The sequence below is a fragment of the Saimiri boliviensis genome, chromosome 2, assembly GCF_048565385.1.
Source record: "Saimiri boliviensis isolate mSaiBol1 chromosome 2, mSaiBol1.pri, whole genome shotgun sequence".
Taxonomy (NCBI): domain Eukaryota; kingdom Metazoa; phylum Chordata; class Mammalia; order Primates; family Cebidae; genus Saimiri; species Saimiri boliviensis.
Genome location: NC_133450.1, coordinates 59,374,709 through 59,394,648, shown reverse-complemented (window position 1 = coordinate 59,394,648; position 19,940 = coordinate 59,374,709). Strand labels below are relative to the sequence as shown.

General features: G+C 51.3%; 1 protein-coding gene across 27 annotated transcripts in view; it reads left to right on the top strand.

The window, feature by feature from the left end:
* The first annotated feature begins 222 nt into the window (after positions 1–222).
* NKX2-1 (NK2 homeobox 1) overlaps positions 223–19,940 on the top strand; it is a 46,317-nt gene continuing 26,599 nt past the window's right edge. For 25 of the 27 annotated variants that reach the window (XM_074393399.1, XM_074393391.1, XM_010334937.3 and 22 more), the window contains exons 1-3: positions 223–861; positions 2,043–2,431; positions 3,387–8,313. In XM_074393399.1, the coding sequence (XP_074249500.1) occupies positions 428–861; positions 2,043–2,431; positions 3,387–4,129 (1,566 nt within the window). In that variant the 5' untranslated portion in view covers positions 223–427 and the 3' untranslated portion in view covers positions 4,130–8,313. Of the gene's footprint in view, positions 1,363–1,800; positions 1,946–2,042; positions 2,432–3,386; positions 8,314–19,940 lie in introns of all 27 variants that reach the window. The other 2 variants (XM_010334941.2, XM_010334938.2) reach the window with 2 other exon arrangements.

Sequence of the window (19,940 nt, the reverse complement as noted above, 5' to 3'; positions counted from 1 at the left end):
GAAAATGTGAAAACAAAAACTAAATTCAAGAAGCTCCTTGGCCGGTGCGGGTGTCTTGGAGGCACCTGCCAGGCTCCGCCGGGGAGCGCTCCGCCCTCCCAGTCACTGGCGCGGAGAGGAGGCTAAACAGCCAGAGAGAAAGCCAAACAAAAACAATAATAAAAACGTTTAAAATACGAGGACAAAAACCGGAGTCGGTCTCAAAATCTGCGCGGTGCAGGGCTCCACTCGGTAGTCGACTAGGCTGCAGGCCCCGGCTTGGCGGGAGTAACGTGTGGGGGACGCCCCCGGCCCCGCTGGAGAGTGCAGCCCACAGCTCCCCCTCGCCAGGCGCCCAAGGACCCTCAAGGCTCGGGGCCCACACTTGAAGCCTGGGAACGCGCAGACAGGAAACCCACTTCCTCCTAAGCAGTTTCTTGCTCGTCGGATGAGAGGCGCCCAATTGAAGCAGAATGATCCTCATCTACTAATATCCAGCGTGGCCACAAAGCGACTGGCCATTTACGCCACCACTTTAAACAAAGATATTTGGTTATTCCCGGGAAGCAAGTGCACTTTTGCATGGCTGAGCTCCGGGCGGAGGCAAGCCTCAGCCCAGCCTCCCGCCCGCCAGGCTGCTTGCACCTCGGCATTCGCCCCCTCCTGGCCAGCGCTCCAGCCGCCGGGGTTCAGGCTGCTTTCCGCCCGGCTACGGACTGGCGGGCACTCACGCCGCTCCCTGCCCGTGCTCTCCCAGAAGCATCAGAGGGGAAAACAGCGTGGCTCTGGGCTCGGGTGGTGGGGCTGTGATGTCCTCGGAAAGTCAACTCCAGCCCCAGAACCCCGCGTGTCTGGGAGATGGGCAAGGGTCAGGGACACCAGGTTTGTTCGAGGTGGGGCAACTTCAGTGACGGACCCTCCCGTTAGACCCCTTCCCATGCTCCCAGCTCAGGGGGCCAGTGCAGTATTTGCTCGGCCGGGGGTGGGGGTGGGGAAAGAGCTGGGGGGAGGCGCGTTGGGGGTGGTGGCCCACAGAAAAACCCCTGAGCTGTGGGGGCGGGTGGTGGCTTGGGGATCCGGGACAGCCTCCGGGAGGCAGTCGATCCCCTACTCAGCGCCCCCTCCGCCCTCTCGGAGTCTCTTGGGTAGAAGGAAAGGGGGCGGGGAGCAGAGGTGTCCCTCTGACGGCGGCAGAAGAGAGGCAGACAGACTGACAGACACGTAGACCAACGGTGCGGCCCCAGGGTTCGTCCCCAGACTCGCTCGCTCATTTGGTGGCGACTGGGGCTCAGCGCAGCGAAGCCCGATGTGGTCCGGAGGCAGTGGGAAGGCGCGGGGCTGGGAGGCCGCGGCGGGAGGGAGGAGCAGCCCCGGCAGGCTCAGGTGAAACCCCCACCCCGTCCCTCGGCCCCCTCCTCCTAAAGACCTGTCCCCGCCAGGGGAACCCCGACCGAATTGGAAAGTGGTTCCACTTTGTAACTCCGCAAGTTGGTTGCAAAGCAGCATTTACCTTCCTTCCTCCCAACCATCTCTCCTCCTCTGTTACTCCTCCACCCCACCTCCTGCCCTCCCCGCTCTCGGCTCCCTCCTCCTTCCCCTCCTCTCCACCTCCTCCCCGTGCGCCACTGGTACCCCACAAAAAATGGGGGTGGGGGTGTCTAAGGGAGGGGGGAAATGCTTTGGGTCTCGTCTCTGCCTCTCTCTCTCTCTTTGAGACCTAAAAATCCTGACAAGTGAAACTTAAAGGTGTTTACCTTGTCATCAGCATGTAAGCTAATTATCTCGGGCAAGATGTAGGCTTCTATTGTCTTGTTGCTTTAGCGCTTACGCCCCGCCTCTGGTGGCTGCCTAAAACCTGGCGCCGGGCTAAAACAAACGCGAGGCAGCCCCCGAGCCTCCACTCAAGCCAATTAAGGAGGACTCGGTCCACTCCGTTACGTGTACATCCAACAAGATCGGCGTTAAGGTAACACCAGAATATTTGGCAAAGGGAGAAAAAAAAAGCAGCGAGGCTTCGCCTTCCCCCTCTCCCTTTTTTTTCCTCCTCTTCCTTCCTCCTCCAGCCGCCGCCGAATCATGTCGATGAGTCCAAAGCACACGACTCCGTTCTCAGTGTCTGACATCTTGAGTCCCCTGGAGGAAAGCTACAAGAAAGTGGGCATGGAGGGCGGCGGCCTCGGGGCTCCGCTGGCGGCGTACAGGCAGGGCCAGGCGGCACCGCCGGCCGCGGCCATGCAGCAGCACGCCGTGGGGCACCACGGCGCCGTCACCGCCGCCTACCACATGACGGCGGCGGGGGTGCCCCAGCTCTCGCACTCCGCGGTGGGGGGCTACTGCAACGGCAACCTGGGCAACATGAGCGAGCTGCCGCCGTACCAGGACACCATGAGGAACAGCGCCTCTGGCCCCGGATGGTACGGCGCCAACCCAGACCCGCGCTTCCCCGCCGCCAGTAAGTGAGGCCGCCCCACTGCGGGGCCGCGGGCTGAACTCAGGAGGTGCGGAGAGAGCCGTCCAGAAGGCGCCGCGCCGGCAGGCTGCGCCCTAGGCATCAGGGTGGGCGGCCCGGCAGCGGCGCCAAGGACTAGGGTGTGGGAGCTGGGGATGCTTCCCTCTGCTCGTCTAGGGGTCCAAGAACAGGCAATTGGTAGCGCTGGGGTCCTGCGGTCAGATGCGGGCACTCGGTGTCTCCTAGGCGCGGTGGACTGGCAGCTCTGCTCCGCTCAGAAGACCTCGGGGAGCCCAGGGAAGCGACCCCGAGCTCAGGGAGCAGGGCGCGGAGAGGCCAGGCCGGGCCGGGAGGGACGCTGCCTTGTTGGGAGGCACTCGAGCGCCCGGCCCGGCCCTCTCTCTAGCGGAGTCTGGGCAGGTGGGAGACTTGCAGTTCGGGAGGGAACTCTGAGGGGCTGAGCAGGTGCCCTCACTCGGGCCGACAGGAAAGAAGCCAAGAGGCAAAGCATCTGGGGGCTCCAGCTTTTGGAATTCAACACTCCCTCTCCTAACCTCTCTAAATTGGGGTCTACCGTGGGACCCCAGCTCCGGGCCTGAGCCCAGTTCGCCGCCTTTGGCCAGCTAATCCCACTGCTCTGACCTGGGCTGGGCAGGCACTAAAGGAGCAGAAGCGGCCTTTTCGCCACTGCGCCTATTGGTTCGAAAAAGGGAACTGAGACTGAGGGTGGGCAGCTAGGGTTGGGGCTGTGAGCGCTCCAGTGCAGCCCTCGACGGCACCGCCTGGAGCAGACGCTGGCAGTCCCCGGAGGATGGGCCTCTTGGGGCCGAGCGCTAGGCTGCCTGGGTCAGGAGGGCGCCGTTGGGTTGGGGCGGGCCGGGCCGGCCAATGGCGCGGAAAACTGGGGTGGCCTGGCCCGGCCTGGCCCCGGCCGACGCTGTGCGTTTGTCGCTTACAGTCTCCCGCTTCATGGGCCCGGCGAGCGGCATGAACATGAGCGGCATGGGCGGCCTGGGCTCGCTGGGGGATGTGAGCAAGAACATGGCCCCGCTGCCAAGCGCGCCGCGCAGGAAGCGCCGGGTGCTCTTCTCGCAGGCGCAGGTGTATGAGCTGGAGCGACGCTTCAAGCAACAGAAGTACCTGTCGGCGCCAGAGCGCGAGCACCTGGCTAGCATGATCCACCTGACCCCCACGCAGGTCAAGATCTGGTTCCAGAACCACCGCTACAAAATGAAGCGCCAGGCCAAGGACAAGGCGGCTCAGCAGCAACTCCAGCAGGACAGCGGAGGCGGCGGGGGCGGCGGGGGCGCCGGGTGCCCGCAGCAGCAACAGGCTCAGCAGCAGTCGCCGCGCCGTGTGGCCGTGCCAGTCCTGGTGAAAGACGGCAAACCCTGCCAGGCGGGTGCCCCCGCGCCAGGCGCCGCCAGCCTACAAGGCCACGCGCAGCAGCAGGCGCAACAGCAGGCGCAGGCCGCGCAGGCGGCGGCAGCTGCCATCTCCGTGGGCAGCGGTGGCGCCGGCCTTGGTGCACACCCGGGCCACCAGCCGGGCAGTGCAGGCCAGTCTCCGGACCTGGCGCACCATGCCGCCAGCCCCGCGGCGCTGCAGGGCCAGGTCTCCAGCCTGTCCCACCTGAACTCCTCGGGCTCGGACTATGGTACCATGTCCTGCTCCACCTTGCTATATGGTCGGACCTGGTGAGAGGACGCCGGGCTGGCCCTAGCCCAGCGCTCTGCCTCATCGCTTCCCTTCTGCCCGCCACACAGACCACCATCCGCCGCTGCTCCACGCGCTTCGACTTTTCTTAAGAACCTGACCGCGTTTTGACCACGGAACAACAACAACAAAAAACCACAAAGGCCAAATTGCTGGACGTCTTTCTTTTTTTTGCCCGTAAAATATGTGGGTTAAAAAAAAAAAAAAAAAGACAGAAAGAAAGAAAACAAAAACGACCAAGCGCATCCAATTTCTTAAGGAATCTTTAAATAGATATGGGCATAAAACAACTTTGAGGGTGTCTTTTTTGGTGATTCAAATGGGTTTCCCACCCTAGGGCAGGACACAGATTGGAGAGGGCTCTGTGCTGACATGGCTCTGGACTCGAAAGACCAAACTTCACTCTGGGCACACTCTGCCAGCAAAGTACACTGGCTTGTAAATACCAGGATATTTTTTTTTTTAAAAGAAGGGAGGACGGGAGTTGGGGAGAGCAAAGAGTCTTCGACACAACCCACTTGTCACTGACACAAAGGAAGTGCCCCCTCCCCGGCGCCCTCTGGTCGCCTAGGCTCAGCCACGACCGTCCCTCCGCAAAAACTGTTATGTTTGATGTGAACTTGTAGCTGTAAAACGCTGTCAAAAGTTGGACTAAATGCCTAGGTTTTAGTAATCTGTACATTTGTTGTAAAAAGAAAAACCACTTCCAGTCCCCAGCCCTTCACATTTTTTATGGGCATTGACAAATCTGTGTATATTATTTGGCAGTTTGGTATTTGCGGCGTCAGTCTTTCTGTTGTAACTTATGTAGATATTTGGCTTAAATATAGTTCCTAAGAAGCTTCTAATAAATTATACAAATTAAAAAGATTCTTTTTCTGATTAAAACCCTCCTTTTTGTTTGGTTTTGATTTGGCTTTAAATGGCTTTTTGTGGGGTGGGGGGAGCAGTTTGGGAGGATCTTGTCTTTGGTCTGATGAGATTCAAATTGTTTGGGTTTGAGTTCAAAGGATTCTGAACCGGTTAAGGAGGTAAAGAGGCCAGGCCTAGAGTCCTTGCCCCACGGGAAGAGGAAGTTTTGTTCTGCCTCAGAAACTGTGTGGAACCAAATCTTGAGCAGTCCTGAGACTGCAGTGGAGGACAGAAATGCCAAACTACTTCCACCAAGAGGGAGAGGGGGGGAGGAAGAGAAAGAGACCAAAAGATTCATTTTCAGAGTCAGACTTCTGTTGGTAAGAGCTTCAGAACTGTCTGCTGTCTACTGTGGTCTCACAAAGCTAAGCCAACGTTTTAAAACAGTGAGAGAAGACAACCATTTTAAATAACTCTAAATGAGTTCTGGTTTTTAGTGAATGGATCACCTCCATAGATTTGAACATTGAACCTTTATTCCGTAGCCTTCACAGAATTCGTTGGGAGGCTGTTTTAGAAAGTGAGGAAGTCATTCTGGGGTTCTGTTTCTGCCCTAAAACAGGGATGCCCTCTTGGGGACCAGTAGCAGACACCTCAGCCACTGCTGCTTTGGGCTCTTTTGGCCTCTAATGGAGTAAAACTACCTGACAGGCCTGAGGATGTCCCAGGAAGGACTTCAGGAGCTGAGATTTCACTCTTTTTTGCACTGGGTTCCTAAATTTTTGTAGAAATGAATCTTTCTCCTGTTTCCAGTTCTTCACTTCCTGGCCACTACCTCCCAGGCCAAGCGGAAAAAAAAAAAATCATTTTGATTCCTTTCTTCCAACCTCTAATTTCCTGGTCTCCTCAGCGTTCAGTGTTTGTGTTGGGAGCTCCATTAGGGATGAGAGGGAGGAAAAAAGGAATGGTTTGAACACAGAAAAAATCGTAGTCTCTGGATGGGCTGTTGCTCTTTCTGGGTCACTCTTGCTAAATCTTTGAGGCAGGGAAAGGCTGCTGAGCGAGCTGCAGCATATGCCCCTCCCAGTACTTTCCTCTAGGCCTGGAAGTACTGGATTATGAGCAATTGGTTCTTATTTGGCATATATTCACTTCTCACCTAGATTTTCAACTTTTCTTTTTCTTGTCCCTCTCTTCTCCTCTTTCATTTCATTGTCTTCATCTCTTCCTAAGCCCTCCCTCCAGATCCCCCACCGAGAGCTTGTTAGGAAAGTAGACTGACCAGAGTCCTCGCTCTGGACCCAGCAGTCCTCTTTGTTGACTTCCTGGAGGCTCCTCTGGCGTGATGCCTTAAGACTGGGGGCTAGGCCCGGCTTTCTCCCTGGGCCTGACTGCAGAGACACGGTTTCCAATATCCAGAGGGACTCGAAGATTCCAAAGAGGAGAGTTGGGTCCAGTGAGTGTCCTGGTTGGAAGGCTGGGAAGGGAGATTTTAGCAAGTCTCACATTTTGGAAAACAAATAAACAAAAACCCGTAAAGTTTGACCACTTGCGTTGGAATGGCCAGCTATGGTTTCAGGGCAGGGAGTGTAGGTGGCTAAGGCATCCAGCTCCCGCCGAGCGGACAGGGGACGTGGATACTGCAGCTGCTGTTTGGCTCTAGGTCCGGATCCCACAGGATCCTCACTTAACCTGCCCCAGCCTAGCCCAAGCCCGGGCGGGGACCGAGCTGGCGGTGTCCGGCTATGGTCCGGGCAGCTGCCCCGCTCCCCATTCTAGCAGGGAGCCAGCCCTTGGGAATCACTATTTTAGTAAGCTGTGGTACCCCTGGTCTTAATCACGTTTGCACTGGATGGAGTTTCCATCAAATACATTCTTCTCCTTGCTGTCTAGAGTCGGTTTAGTTTGAAGTTTGTTTACTTGTCCCGGGGAAAGGTGAACTCAGTTGGGTTTACGGACCGAGACAAACAGGACCTAGGCCTCTCTCTCGCCGTCAATCACAAGGGCTCCATCTGCTCCCGCTCCCGCTCCCGGCTGGGTGACTTGTCGCAGCTACAGGTAGAGACCTAGAACGCAATCTGAAGCGTTTCATTAGGGAAATAGGTGCGCGCAGGGCGCAGTGCAAGAGGGTTCCGCAGCCCGGGGACACTTTCCGCCCCTACAGCACCGTCGGCTTCTGGAAAGCCGGCCGGCCTCCTTCCCTGGAATCTCCTACATCAACTTGTGCCCAACAACTCCTGCCCAATTTCTGGCCTCCCCTCCCCGAGAAATCAGCATACCGAGGATGCGCCTGGCGCTGAGGTGCTTGGAGGCTTCCGAGGTTTGGGAGCAGTACAGTTCGCCCCGAGATCACCGCGAAGCTTTGGCTCCGTCAAAGTACCCTACCCATCCTTAGGCCCCAACCGGCTGCGAGGAGTGGGGGAGACTTTGCACACTGCACCCCCCCTTCCTCCTCTCCCCACCCCCACTTCGCCATGTAAACACGAGGACTTTCTCGAGAGCCTTGGAGAGCCGCTCTAGTGGCTTCGGGCCCTGAAACCCCAGGCTGGGCTTGTTTGATGTTTAGCATCCTAAAGCGGCTCCCCACCCTGGCCCCAGCCTGGGAACTGGGAGCTGTGGGCAGGAGAGGAAGGAAATCAGCTCTCTCAGCTAGCTAGGGGGTCAGGGACTGGGCCAGGCTCAGGAGCGGGGCGAAGAGCGAAACAGAGATGCTCTGAGCAGGGGAGACAGGGATACCCGGCTCCTGCCGCTACCAAGAAGGGCACACACTGCGGTCCTCAAGGCCAGGAGGCGGGTGGGGGCAGGGAATGCCTCAGCCAACAGGGCAGCGGCTCGGCCCTGCTGCTGGCCCGGTGGGAAGTAGCCTGGGGCCCCGCGACTGAAATCCGAGCCAAGCCCGGGCAGTCTCCGCTAGAAACGCTCTGGGCGCGTCCTCCAGGAGACTCGGAGGCCCCGGGCGCTCCAGCCCAGCGTCCTTGTAGGAGGTTTCTTCCCGAAGCTTAGAGTTTGGCCTTTCATAGGGAAAGACTTGCTCGGGAGCCTTCTAAGAGGTGTTAAATCTTCCTGGGCCAGGGCTAGGGAGCTCTAGTAACAGTGCCTTGGTCTGGCATCCAAGACTCCAATTTTGAGGCCGCAGGGAGGAATTATCAGACTGTAGAGGCCGCCCAGCAGTCAGCGCGCTCACCGCGTCCAAGCGTCGGTGAGGGGCTATCTCAAGGCACGAGTGCACAAAAGGTAGCGCGAGTCTCTTCTCAGGCGATCCACATAAGAGGAAAGGAGAGCCGGGGTTTTCTGACTTCCAACTCATTAGGGACCAGGTAAGGTCAATGCTTTCTCTATTATGTCTTTATCTTAAAAGCGGGTCAATTTAAGATAAGGGAAAAAAAAAATCCAGGATCTGTATGAACCGTGCTGATAAAGACTGACCCCTTTTCTGAACTAAAAGCAAGCCAGGCAGACATTCATTTTCTATAAACAAGAGAGTTCTGAGAAGCTGCCTTGAATTCTGATCGTATGTCTCCAGACCTCGCTCTCCCTTCCCTGCTCCCCACCCCCCAATTATTAGAGCGAGGAAGCAGAGTGAGTAGACGATTTTATTTGTGGAGAACTAGGAAGCCCATTGGGAGATGAGAACGTGAGATGATATAATTCTTAAGCATGGGTGGCTGGCTGGTTTAGTTCAACTAGGGCTTTCTTTTCAAAGGAAGGAAAGTGAGACACTGGTAACCGCGAAGGACTAGGCTGAATGTTTTCTCTGCTCGGCTAGATCCTGGTTAGGGAACGCTGGACACCGTGTTTCTCTGGCTCTCCATGCCTTCCTGGCTGGCGAGTTCCTCCTTGTGCAGTTGCGTTTCTGAGGCTTCAGACCACCCTCTGTGGGGCCCAATTTGAAAGCTTACCTCAACTTGGAGCACAAAAAGTTTTCTGATGCTTCATCAGCCAGTTGCTTCTAGAAGGGGTACCCTATTTTCAGTCACCCTCTCTACAAAGTTTGTCCACTCAAGCTGAAGGAATTGGATATAGATGGGAGCAGACAAAAGTACGTTTTATTGAAGGAGGTTTGCATGTGCCCTTATCCTCACCTCATGTAGTTGTATTTCTGAACTTTCTTTAATGAATCTCAGAGGAATGGAGAAAGAGCAGGCTCAGCAACTTGGCAGCACAGTCTTTTGCCTCAGCTGAAGCCATAGCTGAAGTGGCCGGCTGCATTTCTCTTTGATAGTGAACTAATGCCCAACTTGGTGGGCATCAAGGCATGTTCTTGGGCTCCTGTGCCTCTCCATGCTTGATAATGTTTCCCATTTCATCTCTGCTTTCTAAGCATATATTACCCTTGTTATTATGAGTTGTAGCAAAGTTTTGGAAAGGGTGAGATTTAAATCCATTTTCCTGTTTTATTTATTTTTGTTATTTGCAAGACATTTGAACATAAATTGATCACTATTAGTGCTCTGCCCAAAATATAAATAAAACATAAACATTAATGTGTCAGGCAAAGGGACTTGATAAAGAGAACTCTTGCCTCCCAGATAAAATCTGCATCTAATACTGATTGCACACAGATGTCTATGTATATATGTGTGTATAAAAGTATATACACATATGTTTCTATCTTACACACATATATCTAGTTTATAAGATATTCAAAAGAAAATATTTCAATATAGAATTATCAGTAAGAGATTTTACAGAACCTGTTAGATGGACTACTTCGATTAAGGTGTCTCATGAAAGAGTTTCCTTAAAAATTCAAATAGGCCAAAACCCTTTAGTTTTACCCACTTTAAGTCAGACTATTTATTTATTGTCATGTGAAACTCTGGATAACTAATTATGTTTTAGGAAATATTAAAATCTGTTCCTAAAGAATTTGAACTTGATGTCTGAGACACAGCCGTGGATAAGACTTTTTGAGGCATTCTATAACAAAAAAGAAATTGTCCCTTTCCAAACTTATATTATCCACCTATAAAAATCATCGGCATAAATATTACTGCCCTGGGGCAACAACAAAAACAACTAATACATGTTTCTGCTCCGCATTTGAGGCAAACGGCCTCTTGATTTCAGCCTTTAAGCCTTCACATAGTATTGCAAATAAGAGGGCAAGGCTGAGTGTTGTCTGATAACAAGGAAGAAGACAAATTTTTTTTCCTCTCCCTTTTCCCCTGTTTCACACATTTCCAGAGAATTCGGTCTTTGATTGTTAGATCTTGCTGTTAGTAACAGCAGGCTGTTGGTGGAGTGTTAAACATTCTATTCTAGAGTATTGGTGATTGCTGATAATTTCATTTCTATAAAATCAGAGCTATAAGGCCATGAAGTGTCCTTGAATATCCTTCTTCTGTCTCTGTGCTCTGGATCCAATCTATGGAAAATGACCCACAACAGGTTGGCCTCCACCTTGCCTGGCATTCTCCCTCCTAATGCTGCTGCTTGTAAGGTCCAAAGCTCTAGGAAAACAAGACTTTATTTGGCCCGCGTGCTACTGATTTACCCGATCTCTCCAGCACACACAGGGCTGAGTGCGCGCGCACAGATGTAAACCTGGGAATTACCGTAATGACACGAAGAGAACTGAGAGCTAGTTCCTCTGAGCTGCCTGCACGTTCTGCCATAACCCAGCAGACCCAGTCAATGTCTAAGGAACTGGATATGTCTATGTGTAAAGCGAACCTCGCAAAATTATGGTCCCAACAGATGCTTCCAGACAAGTCTCTAAACAGATTTGCAGAGACAGACTTTTCTAGAGGAGACTCAAATCGCAGAGTATTAAATCTCTCTCTCTTTCTTGCCACTTGATGGTGCCTCAAGGTCTGCAAGGCCTGGGTTGGGACTAAGGGCTTGGGGGGCTGGGCATTGACAGCTTTTTCCTTCCCTTCTAATACTGCCTCAGAAAGAATTGCAACTCTCAAACCACCGTGGTGCACAGAGCACACATCCCCACCTCAAGCCACAGCAGACAGAAGTTGTAGCTAGTTCATCATTACCCACCCACCCATGCACCCACAGTATTAACTGAAATGTCAATCACTGCTCCCTGGCAGCACTGTTTCCTGGCAGGACTCCTGATCCTGGGCCTGGGTGCAGTAAGCTTTGGAAGTGCTGCATTGTATCATACCTACAACTCACAGAATAGATAAAACTCAGACATCTCTCTACACATCTACATAGTCCATTGGCTTCATACTGAAATCAAACAGAAGAACCTTTCGGAAATATTTAACAAAAAGCCAATCCACTCATGGCCATCATTTAGCACTGGGTGGGGGGTAAAGAGAAAGAAAACCCCTTTGAGATATATGGTATCATACAAACATGTTCACATTAATCTTCCTGTATGAACCATTTTCTAACAATTACAATGCCCTGTCAATACAGTTAGTTGTTGAAAATTCTCAACATAGCTAAATACTTAGATTGCATTGGTCGTGTGCCTGAAAGCTAGTTGGGGGTTGTGTATGTGGTTCTGCTCAATGGAAAAGACAGAAAAAAGAAGCCAGAGTGGAAAGGAGACAGTGAGAAAAGAGAAACAACTGTTCCTGGGGAAAATGTGTGAGCTTCTGCGGGAGGCTGTAGCAGCTGAGAAGTGCTGGTTATATATAGCGAGGTCAAAGTGATGGGGTGGGGGGCGGTGGATGACTGTGTGGTGTGCTTGCGGTGTTTAGGGAGTGATCCTAGTGGGGAGGGCTTGGGAGACGGCTGGGATGTGGTGTGTGTACCATGTCTGAGCTTTGGGCCGGTAACACAATGGCAATGTAATTATCTGGCTGAAACATGCTCAAATGGCAAAAAGTTGCAAAATAGATCGACCTCCCCGGGAAGAGACAGAGCTGGTTACAGAGGTCTGCAGCCATCATCCTTTTTTCAATACATTTTAAACAAGAGGATCTAGCGAGTGATTCTGATTCAATACACATAATCAGTTTGCAAGTCTTATTTCCATTTGAAAACAGGGCCATTTGCAATCATAAGAGCCGGACACGCTGAAAGATACGGAGCGCATTCCGAGTAGATGATGGGTGACAGAATCTGTAGGCGAGCACTAAATATTTTCTTCCAGCTTCAGACCTTGTGCATCAGTCTTCGGTCCTGATGTATTTTAAATGGAATATTCCTGTTGAATATATAATATAATTGCTTAGAAAATGGAGACTCCATGGTTGGAAGAAAAAAGTCGACAAGAAAGGTGACAGAGGAACCACGTTGATTGTGTTTCTCCTCGACACTGGTTAACAGTCATTTAATGAAGAGTCTACGGATTGGGTAGAAGACTTAATGAAAAAATTGAACTGGTTTTTAAGGGAACGGCTGCCAGACGGTGTAGCCGGGGACTAATATTCTCAGGCTGAAGCTGCGAAGCCCTGGGTGGGTGTGGCAGGGACTGGCGGGGTGTCTGCGGGGCCTTCAGGGAAGCCCAGGGACAGCTCTGCGGCCTCCCAACGACGCTGAAAAAGACTTGGGGGCCCCCTCGCGTCCTGCTGTTCCAATTGGTTGCCAGGTGTCTAAACTAGAAGTGTGGGCGCTTGAAACCTCGGCCTGTCTTAGGGTCTCTCGCTGAGAAAGTTTTGGTTTCTAGGACCTAGAGACGCAGCTGTCCCAGGCCTTCCGCTTCCTGCCCGCAGCCTCATCCTCCCGCACCCCCCAGATCTGGGTCTCCCCAGTCCCAGTCCTCACCCCGCCTACTCGCCGCCACTCTGCCGACACCCAGGCGGCAGCCTCGCTCTCGGCCCCCGCCCGCCCCGCGTCTCCGCGTCCCCGCGTCCCCGCGTCCCCGCGCCCCGCCCCGCCGCGCCCCGCCCTTGCCCAGGCTCTCCCTCCCGTTCCCGCGCTGGCAACAGCCACAGCCGCGCGCCCCCTGCGGACGCGGGCCCCAGCTCCTCCTGGAGACCACACCAGCAAGTCTGATATGCGGAAAAGTAGAAACTTCCCGGGAATTTCGATCCCAGAATAACAAATAATAGTTCACTAGGTCACGACGATGATGCAAACTCTAACTTGCAAGGATTTTAAAAACAGATCTTAACGTGCAATCTTTCTTTGTACAAATAAACGAAACCAAACAAAGCCAGCGAACTGCTGCTGTTTCCCTGGCGAATTTTCTTAAGGAAAAGAGAGATTCCGTCTCTGCCCAGATATCAACATCTAACGAACGTTCCAGGAGACTGAAATTCAACCTAATAATAGTATGTTCTTAATACTGATTCCATTTTTATTTCAAAGGGGGTAATTTATTAGCCTCATCAAAGTGGTACCTCGTAGGCAGGTGTGTTTTTGGATATCCTTGTAAAGCATTTCTGCTTCTGAGAAGATCTTAGGAGAACCAATAGATGAGGTGTGTGTATGTTGGGGGATGGAGGTGGGATTCTGTACAGCCCATGGCCCTGCTTGTTCAATTTCCTGCAAAACTCATCCTAAAAGCCCCAGGGTTCTCTTTAATAGGTGCCAAATGGCAGGGACCCCAAAGGTCTAAATATTTCATTCTTCCTCCCTATATCTCCCTCACTGCACCGTCCACCCCAGCTATAAATTCTAGATCTTTTTTTTTTCGTCTCTAGAACCCATCTTGTGGATAATTGAGAGTGGCTCAGAGGCACTAATCTGCCCTGGGATGAGATGGAGGTGGCAATGGAGGTAATGCCTCCCACAGGCTCCCTGGTTCCGCAAAGGTTCCGCAAACTGGGAGGACAGAACTCCTACAACTGGCAGAGGTGAGATGGACGCTGGGACCACAGGACCTAGTCTGACAGGGGAAAGGGAAACGGGCTCCCTCGCCTGAGGACAGAACCTCATACTAGGCTTGATTGGGTGGACAGGAATGTGGTGCCCAAGAGCAGCAGAGATCCAGGGCAGGAAGTTTCAGCCACATGACAGCCCCATAGAGATACATTGCCTACATGACTATTTCTAGAAGTGGTGCTTGATTTGTGCTGATCCTTTCATACCCTCCTGGACTCACGATATACAGGTGCTCACTAGCTTAAGCCGTCAGGTGCAATCCCAGTCAGGGAGAAGAAACTTCAGCCTGCCCTCCTCAAGGAGATCCCTCCTGCCTTCCCAGTGTAGGTGGGTGAGACCCTCAGAAGGACCCCAAGATCATCTGTAGGAGAATCTTATTCTTGTATTTACAGCCTGGTGTGACTTTATTATCTACTTTTCATCGGTTTCTTCATCCTTCCCCATTTTCCATTTCTTTATTTCAGTGCCTATGTTTTATTTGCTTTCTTGTCCAATTCCAGTCATGGCTGCAGTCCTACTTTATAGTCAATTCGGTATTGTTTAGCCTAATGTCAATACTAAAAGGAAAAGTAGATAAAGTGGATGGGCTAAGAAATAAAGAATGAAAGCCAGTGAGGTCCATATGGGAGACCGGTTGGGGAGTAAGAAAACCAGAGAACAGCCAAGGTCAGCCTATAGAGGACTAGGGAGAAAAATGATAGAAGCAAAGAGAAGCCACAGCCTGAAGAAATTCAATTAATGTCAGTAGATGGGGAGGAGGGAGTGCAGCCGGGACCCAAGGCATGTGCCTCCCCTGGAGGGGCATAGAGAGGAATAAGAGGAAAGCAGATGTGTGTATGGCAGTCTGACTCTGAGCTGAGGAGCAAAACCTAGAAAAGCTTGCCTTCCCTTCTTTCAGGCATGAAGAAGGGGGACTGTCTAGTCAGAGCAAATTGAAAGGCTGTGGAGTCCAGAGTCTAGACCTGGAGTTCGCCTGCGGAACTCCAGCCTGCTCCTTCACTCTGATCAGCAACGGCTTCTGCAGCCTGAGGAGGAACAGATTCAAGAGAACCTGAGGGCAGAGGGCAAGGCCAAGGGGAAAGAAAATAGCTTTTAGAAACTTCTGTGGAGACAGCCAAAACTCTTTTTCTGCACACCTGCCCCATCCATCCTCCCTGTAGTTTGGGGAGGGCATTTTAGAAAAAGAGCCTCTTGGTTTTCTCTGACCCTGCCGTTGGACAGCGCCCCCTTTGTTCTCCGCGAGCGCGGCCCGGATAAATGCTTCACTTGGAGGGCGCCCCAGCTGCCTGGGAACTTGATGGAGCGGTTTTGCTGGAACTCGGAGCGGAGCCCACCCCGCTGCCCTAACCCGAGTCGTTTCCCAGGATGGAGGGCGGATCCCGGCTCCCCGCGATCAGGCTAGGCCACGGGTTCTGGTGCGGCTGCAGGTCCTAGCTCCCCGTCCCCCCTCCCTCCCCCACACCGTCCAGCTGGCCCGACCCCTCAGGGCGCTCAAAGTTTCAGAGCCCCGGACCCCGGCGCAGGAGGAGGCCTGGGCTTGCCTGGGGGCTCAGTGTGGAGAGGAGGGGGAGACCCCCCCACCCCTCACTCTCCAGGCTGCTTGGGGACTTCTAGGGGCTTGGAACCGGGGTCCTCCCTTTTATGAGGGTCACATACACTGTGAGATACTTTAGCTGCAACATAACCCTTTAAATACCCAGCATGACAGCGACTGTGTGAACAAGGACCTCATTTGGTTGGTGAACACCGGGGTGCACATCAAGACGCTTCCCCGCCTGGGAGGCCCAGACCCTTCTCCATGAGCCCCGAGGCGGGCGGGCGAGGTCGCGGAGAGGGGCAGCGGTCCAGCACCCGCTGGTCTGGGTGGGAGGGCGGCCGACCAGACTTCCCGCCGTTCGGCACCCTCTGCTCGGCCCCAGGCCAGAGGCCGCCGGCCTTTGAGTCTCCGCCCGGCCGCGGCTCCTCGGTCAGGGTTTTCCCGGGAAAGGCCCAGGCGCCACCTCGCGAAGTCAGCTTGGCCGACTCCTGAGCCCTACTCTGCCTCCCCGAAGCGGGGGGCTGGGCCCGCGTTATTCCTCGGTGAGCCGCGCGCTCCCCTCCCTCCCCGTTCATATTCTCCGATAATTTCCGAGGCAAAGATTTCCATCGTTTGCGCGAATTAGTTTCGTCTCTCTTGAATTCAGAATCGGAGCCTTCAAAAGTCTTAATGTGTGTTTATTTTTTCTAGCATTCAAATGAATGCGAAGCCACGGATCGAATCCCGTCACTCTTTGGGGGTTAGCTTCTCCCGATATTTCACACGGAAAACAAAACTGGGTCCCTCTTATTTGTACTTGTCCTTAACCTTTGCAGCAACTGCTGTAGATGCGGCTCTGTCCATTCTCTAATAGATTTTACCAGGGGCTGGTGACAGAGAACTGATTTCTTTTCTATTAGGGTTTAGCACATCTTTGTTGAAGGCCTGTAGAATGACCAGGGATTAGATTTGCATATCTTAGACGCCCTGTGTGGTCTTTGTGCGAAGCTTGTAACTGTTAAAAATGACTTGTTAGGAAGCGTGTGGGCTCTCATCGCTCTCCTTTTGACAGAATGATTGTGAAATTCAGATTGGCCCTGTAGGATTTAGCCCGCAGATTCCACCTGAACCCTAAGCAATTAGACCCTAATCTCAGTGCAATCATATTTGAGTTAGGATTTGTTGCACTTTGTTTACTTCAATTAAAAGCAGTGGAATAATTTTTTCCCCCAGCTTTTAAAGTGAAATCTTCAGGCATACAACCTTAGGACTTCTCAGAAACGGTTTGGGTAGTGATGAGGATTTCTTTTCTATGTGGTTTCCTCCAAGTCCTCAAGCCCACCCCCTTCTCCCATTTAAGTGACTCCTTTTCTCCCCTGTTGCTCGACAGTGCCCAGAGCGTCTTCACAGGGGCAATTCACGGCGCTTGGGAAGAACAGCGTGGAGATGACGCCTAGCTGGAGAGGCGCCCAAGCTCCGGCTGTCCCCCGCCCAAGTCCGGGATGGGGCTCCGACGTCCCGTCCCCGCGTGGAGCTTTCCCGCCCGGGCCGGCTGGCTGACCGGCCCCCGCGTGGAGCTCGGACAGTGGGGGCCCGTCGGGCGTCTTTCTTCCTGCGGCGGAGTAGGCGCCGGCCGCCAGCCCCGCGACACCGCGACTGAGGAGGCGGCGTGGTCAGCCCGACCTCAGCGGGTGTCTCGGGAGCCTTGCGCCCGTGCCCAGGTGACCCGCTGCGGCCATGCTGCGCAGAGTCGGCTCCAGGGGTAGGGGCTAGCGCTCTTTTCGTCAGGGTCTTCCTCTGAGCCCGCACTGGCCCGGCGGCCGTCGCACCTCCCGAGAGCTCGAGGCTTGACTTCATCTCGTCGCTGGGCCCCAGCGACCCAAAGCCTAGGGTTCGGAGCGCAGTGCGCAGGGCGGGTCGCTCAGGTCGTCAGGATCTCTGCTGTTTAACCCCGACGCAGTTCTCAAAAGCTGCCTGCAATTACTGTCAAGTCAGGTCACCTTAGTAGTATTTCTTGATCTGTGGCATCTATCGCCTACGTTTGTTTATGTGGTACGACGTCGTCACTTGTATTTACCCGGAACATCTCTTCATTTGGGAGACTTGACAATGACTCTGGGTTATCGTTTATTCCATTTTGCTTCAGGACCACTTATTTGCTCCTAGTGAGTTTGATTCGATTCCGTAAATTACTGCTTCACCTTTCTCAGTTAATATTCATGAGCTAGCCAACTGCAGGATGTAAACAACAGAAACAGAGGACTTCAGTGCCATTTGTTTTTGAAGGAGGAAGAGGGAGACAGCACTTTTTAAACTACCGGATAAACTTTTAAGTAACAGGTGCTCTCATGGTCACTTGATTCAAAGATTTTTTTTTAAAATTTGTACTTAATTGTGTAAGAATCAGGAGAAAGTCAGCCTACAACTATCTCTATATGTATTCCTGACTAAAAAAAAATTAACTGAGAAGGAAGTACTTTGCTGAGACGAAGTACTATGTAAATGCAGACCTATCGTAACTGGTTTAAGCAGGGAGCCCTCTCTTCTAGTATTTTTTGAGGTGCGGTCTGCTTAAAAACAGACACACCTCTTACCTATGCAACAATCTTGCATGTTCTTCACATGTAACCCAAAACCTAAAATGCAATAAAAAAAAGAAAGAAAGAAAGAAAAAAGAAAAATACCACAAGTTCAAAAAAAAAAAAAAAAACAGACACACCTCTTGAGATCATTCTTATAGCTAGTTACTCTTAACTTTGTTAAGAATCTTTAAGAATTCAAGGGAATAAATGAAGAGAGCTTCTGTTTCGAGACTGGATGGTGGACAGGTGGGAATGCGGTTTTAGAGGGAAGGGGAGCAAGGCCGTGGTGTAATCATCTCTTTGAGATCCACCAGAAGTCTTTGTCTATTGATTGAGGAGTCCTGCTTCAAACCAATCCTGTGTGCAGTTTAGTTCAGTTTTTCATTTGTGAATAGGAACTCTATCAAAACCCTAGTGTGACCATGACAATTGGGTAATCACACACAAGGCATCTTTGCTAATGGAGAGATTCTGTAAATATGTTTCTAGTGAATACACAGATAACAGTCACAGTGGAAGGGTCAGGTGCCACAAATCATAGATTACTCTGCCAAGGGTTGCCAGCCATCTGAGGCTTGGAAGGACATTAACTGCCTTTGCATTCTCAGAATACTCTCCTCAGTTCGTGATTTCACTTACTTGACCCTACTTCTGCTATTAAAAAGCTGGCAGGCACAATTAAGGGCAAGCAGGTTGGCTACCTACCCTTCTGGCAGCTCTCCAATATTCCCATTTAGCTGCCAGAAGACAAGGAGAGGAGTGAATCACTCATGTAATCCTGTGGGAGCATCTAAAAGGTACCAGAAAAACTTTAGTGGCAGTGGGCAGGTCCACCAGTCAGCCCCATTTCTAAGTCGGCTATCTCATAGATGGAATTAATCACTGGAGGAGTTCACTCTGGGAAGGGCAAGGAGGGGAATGATAAGAGGTGACTTAGGCATAGGAACTCTCATGCAGTTTCCTTGGGAAGTAAATTTAAGTGCATTACTTGATAGTTCCAGTTTTGAAAGCTGTCACAAACAGAAGTAGGATTCTTATTACTAGTAGGGAGCAAATATCAGGAAGAGTTTTCCTTATCTGATCGTAATAAGGGGAAAAATCAAGAGCTTTTAATGAAATTTGGAGGACTATCACTTTTTTCCAGCAGAGCAAACTTCTGGCTTTTAACACTTCACTGTAATAGAGAATTATTACTACACGGATAAGATTTAGGTACTCAACTTTCAGAATAATTGAAATTATATAAACATAGGTTTTTTTTTCTTCCTCAAATTAAAACAAGCAGGCATCTTGCATACAGGGGTATTGCAAAAGCAAAACACATCTCTCTCAAATATTAGCATTGTGTTCTTGAGGATGTAAAATCTGGGAATGTCACATAAAAGAACGGTAAGGCTGAGACAAGACATCCTGGGTTCCTTTTGTTGGTAGATAGGCTCTTTTCTCATACTCTTACATTGGAAGTGGTTTGGGGATCTAAAATAGACTACAATCACTAAAGGTGAAGCCATAACATTTATTAGTAGGTACTATGGAAAGTTGGCTGGGTTCATCAATGAGGGGGACTGGCTTGTGTGAGAAGCCTTGTGGCACTTTTTGGACAGAAAAGAAAGGCACAATTTACTGAAGTCTGAGTGATCAGGAAGGCTAGAAAAATGTATTTTTGGAAGAATATTATATTTTCTAATATGCCAAGAAGTCTTTAGATGTGAGATATTAAAAAACTAATTTTCCCCAAATTATGTTCTCACATTATCATATTTTCTGAAGAATGGAGATAGACATTAGTCATCTACATTACCAAGGAAGAAAAATATTTAAAAATCAAATGACACATTTGTGCATTGTAATTTAAACAATACTGAATGGTGAATGATTTTCCAAGTTCATTTAAGCAGGAATGAGAGGAAATGTCTATACAAGTGAATTTAAAAAGACCTTATCGTACAAATATGCCTAAACCCCCATTTTATTAGCTTATAATACAAATTCTTACTTGCTCTTACTACTAAAAGTCATTTTAATGTAATAGATTCATTTCAGACCCATAAGAAAACCAAAGCCCATGTCTTTTTATACGTTTATGAAGAACTTCAAATGACCTCGC